Below are 4265 nucleotides of genomic sequence, written 5' to 3' on the forward strand. Positions count from 1 at the left end.
AACGCCTGGCTCGGAGCAGCCGCTGCTGAGGTCTCTGGCCAGTGTCGCTTCCAACCACCTACAAGGATGGGGAATATCTTTGCAAACCTCTTCAAGGGCCTTTTTGGCAAAAAAGAAATGTGCATCCTCATGGTGGGCCTGGATGCTGCAGGGAAGACGACGATTCTCTACAAACTGAAGCTGGGTGAAATTGTGACCACTATTCCCACCATAGGTTTTAATGTGGAGACCGTTGAGTACAAGAATATCAGCTTCACTGTGTGGGACGTGGGTGGCCAAGACAAGATCCGGCCACTATGGTGCCATTACTTCCAGAACACCCAAGGCTTGATCTTTGTGGTGGACAGCAGTGACAGAGAGCATGTGAATGGGGCCCGTGAGGAGCTCATGAGGATGCTGGCTGAGGATGAGCTGCGGGACGCTGTCCTCCTGGTGTTTGCCAACAAGCAGGACCTCCCAAACGCCATGAACGCAGCCGAAATCACAGACAAACTGGGGCTGCACTCGCTACGTCACAGGAACTGGTACATTCAGGCCACCTGTGCCACCAGCGGGGACGGGCTCTATGAAGGACTGGACTGGCTGTCCAATCAGCTCCGGAACCAGAAGTGAACCAGAACCCCCCCACCCCCTCACTTTCTCCTCTCCGCTCTCGCTTTCTTCACAAGTGGCAAACGTGCGACTCTGTGGTCCTGAGTGCCAGAAGGTGTCTCCATGGGTTGGTCAGTGTGCATCGCACCGTGCTATACATGTGCAGATGCAGCCTGCAGCCAGGTTTTTATTTAATGTAAATAGTTTCTGTTTCCACTGAGGCAGTTTCTGGTACTCCTATGCAATATTACTCAGCTTTTTTATTGTAAAAAGAGAATCAACTCACTGTCAGTACTGAGGAGGGATTTAGGCATGTGGGCACCTGGCCTCCAGGAGCTCCTGGGCTGTAGATTGGTGTTGGGATCCATTTGGTGGTTGGTTTTTAACCCAAACTCAGTGCATTTTTTAAAATAGTTAAAAATACAAGATAAGGAGAACACCCGAACACACAGAAGGGAGACTATGCCTAGTGTACAGCCTGAATGCTAGTCCATCAGATCAGCTGTTCCCCTGTGGGAATACAAAGACAGTGACACAAACCGCCATCCACTGCATGGTCCCAGTAGAGACCCCGTGACTCGCCTGTCTTTGGGTCACTTGCATTCCATAGCGTTGTGCTTGTACTTGTGCTCACACAGTCACCTGGGGGCGGGCTGGGAGAGCCATTGCAGGGGACATGGCCCAGATGCGCCCTTTGTTGGCGTGTGGCCAGAGCAGTAGCCAATGTTCCCAGCACCCACTCACTCTTGCACCTGCTCAGCCCGCTGGCAGGAGGTCTGGGTCTGACCAGCATGAGTGCGTGCAAGCTGGGAGGGTTGGTCCACTCCAGACCCACAGGTCCCGGAGCACCCCCATCTCCATTGTGTGAAGTAGCTTCCTCCCTCAGCCTGCAAGGGTCCGATTTGCCATCGAAAAAGACGACCTCTACTTTTTTCTTTTGTATTTTGATAAACACTGAAGAAGTTGGAGCTGTTAAATTTATCTTGGGGAAACCTCAGAACTGGTTTATTTGGTGTCATGGAACCTCTTAATGCTTTCAATACACAATTAGTAACCAACTGTTTTGTATACTTGTTTTCAGTTTTCATTTCGACAAGCACTGTAATTATAGCTATTAGAATAAAGTCTCTTAACTATTAAAAAAAAAAAAAGAAAGAAAGAAATTGGACTTACCCATATCTCCCACGGCTTGTGTATCCATGTCTTCCTAAGTCCAGTTCTAGAAGTTCATTTTGAATTCTGCTGATCTCCACCTATGTGATCCTCAATTTCCTCATCAGTAAATGATACTCCTCCAACCACTCCACCCCACCCGGCCCCCGTGGTGTGGGATAAGGAACCCAGGGCCTCCAGCATGCTAGGCAAATGAGCTATACTTCCAGCCCAGATGATTGATACCTTTTGTTTGTTTGGGGGGTGGGGGAGAACCCACCCCCAAAACACATCCCAACCCTTTTTTCACTTTCTATTTCATTTTTAAATTTAGAGACAGGATCTCACTAGTTGCTTATGGCCTTGCTAAATTGCTGAGGCTGGCTTTGAACTTGTGATCCTCCTGCCTCAGCCTCCCAAGCTACTGGAATTACAGCCATGAGCCACCACGCCTGGCTCCAGATGATACTTTTTAATAGGGTTGTTTTAAAATGCCTAGAGCAGTCCCCAGCACATAGTGGGTGCCCCAGTATAGTGGTGGTGACTACCTTCTTGCTTTCCATCTGCCATCTGTGCTATCCCACTTCATCATCTTGACAACCCTGCGGAGCAAATGCTACTATATCGAAGCTCCTTTTTATAGAGGAAACAAGTGAGGCTCAGAGAGATTAATAGTTTGCTTGGGGACATGCAGTGGAGAGCTTAGAGCGGCCTCTAAGTGTGACTCTTTCCAAAAGCGAACTCAGTCGGACCCCATGACGCTGCACCCAGTGCTCAGGTGCTGAGACGGGGTGAAGACGCAGGTCCGCTGGGGCACCCCACCTCTAGGAGACGACTCTGTCGCCAAAAAGGAAAGAGATCTGGGGGGAAGGCTCAGAAAACAGCTCAATCATGGACCCGACGCAGAGGACCTAGACCACGAGGCTTCCAGCACGAGCGTCCAGCTTCTCTGCACTGAACCTCCCTCCCTCCCGGAACTCCGTGGCGGCGGGCGGAGGCGCAGGACCCCGCTGCAGTTCCTGTTGTTAACGAGAGGGGGAGCCAGAACCAGGGAAGAGCCGCTGTCTGTCAATACCGTAATTTTCACAGTTGTGCGCACACATGATCTGTCCCCAGGACTAGCACGAGAGCCGCGCAAAGAGGAAGAGATTAGGGATACAGGATGTTGTCTATCCTGAGCCACATGGGCTGGATCCGCCGTGAAAGGCTTCTCCTGGAGTCCACTTGCTCCGAGTCTCCCCCAACAGGCGCCTCCCCGCCGTGCTTCCTGCTGTGCTGTTTTCTGAGGTTTTCCGGAAAATTGCGGTGAGGGTACCGAACACCAGGCCAAGGACTCAAGACCTTGGGGACAGGATAAGGTAGAGGCCTGGTGACGAGATTTAAGTAAATGTGGGATTAACTGCTCTTCTGATTCCCACTACCCTTTCTTCCACCTTCTCCAAGGATCTTCCCCGGGAGCCTCAGGACTTTCTAACTAGGGATAAGAGAATGAGAATTTGGAAACTGCTGTGAGTCCCTTTCAAAGTACAGTGTATTTTAAAAACCTTTAGGAAAAGGGAACCGCTGAATTCAAAATGAACTTCTAAAGGTCTAATTTCTGAAACTAACAGGTGGGAGAGAGGTGTTTGCCTGGAGTAAAGATGGGCTGACTTGGGCTCCTGGGTTGAGAGGCAGCTTCTGTGATCTGGGTTCCAGAGCAGGGGCAGGGTCCTGCAATTTGGTAACTCTGCCCTGACAACCCAGTGCACCTGGGCACATGGGTCTTGTTCCCAGGCCTCTGGAAAAATGGAGCACATCCAGACATAGTAGTGCAGTGTAATCCAAGCTCCGTGGGAGGCTGAGGCAGGAGGATTACAAGTTTGAGACCAACCTGGGCAATTTAGTGAGACCCTGTCTCAAAATGAAAAATTGAAAGAGCTGAGGAATGTAGCTCAGTGGGAAGGCACCCCTGGGTTCAATCCCCAGTACCCCCCCTCACAACACACACACACAAAGTGGGTACTGCCATATGCAGTGTCCTTGGGTAGTGCCCAAAGCCCAGGGTTCTGCTTGTGAGACAAAAGGATGGTCATAGGGGGAAGCAAGGCAAAGAGAAAGGAAAAGGGGAGCTGAGAGGCTGAGCCAGTCAGTCAAGGTGTGGGACACCTGTAATCCTAGTTACTATGGAGATTAAATCATAGAAAAAAAATCACAAATTTGAGGCCAGCGTGGGCAATTTAAGTGAGACTCTTTCTCAAAATAAAAATTTTACAGAAGGTCTTGGAGCTTTGCCCAGTGGCTGTATCATAATCAATGAAGTTTATCTGAAGCACAATTATTGCTAATTAAAATCTTTTCCCAATATCCCAGTGTGACAACTTGCAATATAGTCAGCATTGGCATTTTTTGACAGTCTCTATGGAGACTTAAAAAATCTCAGAATGTAGCTCAGTGATAGAGGCTTATCTAGCATGTGCAAGGAGGACCTGGGTTCAATCTCTAGGAGGAGAAAGAAACAAACAAAAAGCTCCGAGGCTGGAGTT

General features: G+C 49.6%; 1 protein-coding gene across 1 annotated transcript; it reads left to right on the top strand.

Moving 5' to 3' along the window:
- LOC308647629 (ADP-ribosylation factor 1-like) lies at window positions 1-1725 on the top strand. Its single transcript, XM_081291940.1, has one exon. The coding sequence runs from the start codon at window positions 67-69 to the stop codon at window positions 610-612; it is 546 nt and encodes a 181-aa protein (XP_081148066.1). The 5' UTR covers window positions 1-66; the 3' UTR covers window positions 613-1725.
- The last annotated feature ends 2540 nt before the right edge of the window (window positions 1726-4265 follow it).

The sequence above is a fragment of the Spermophilus citellus genome (assembly GCF_964194105.1).
Source record: "Spermophilus citellus genome assembly, chromosome: 4".
Lineage (NCBI taxonomy): Eukaryota > Metazoa > Chordata > Mammalia > Rodentia > Sciuridae > Spermophilus > Spermophilus citellus.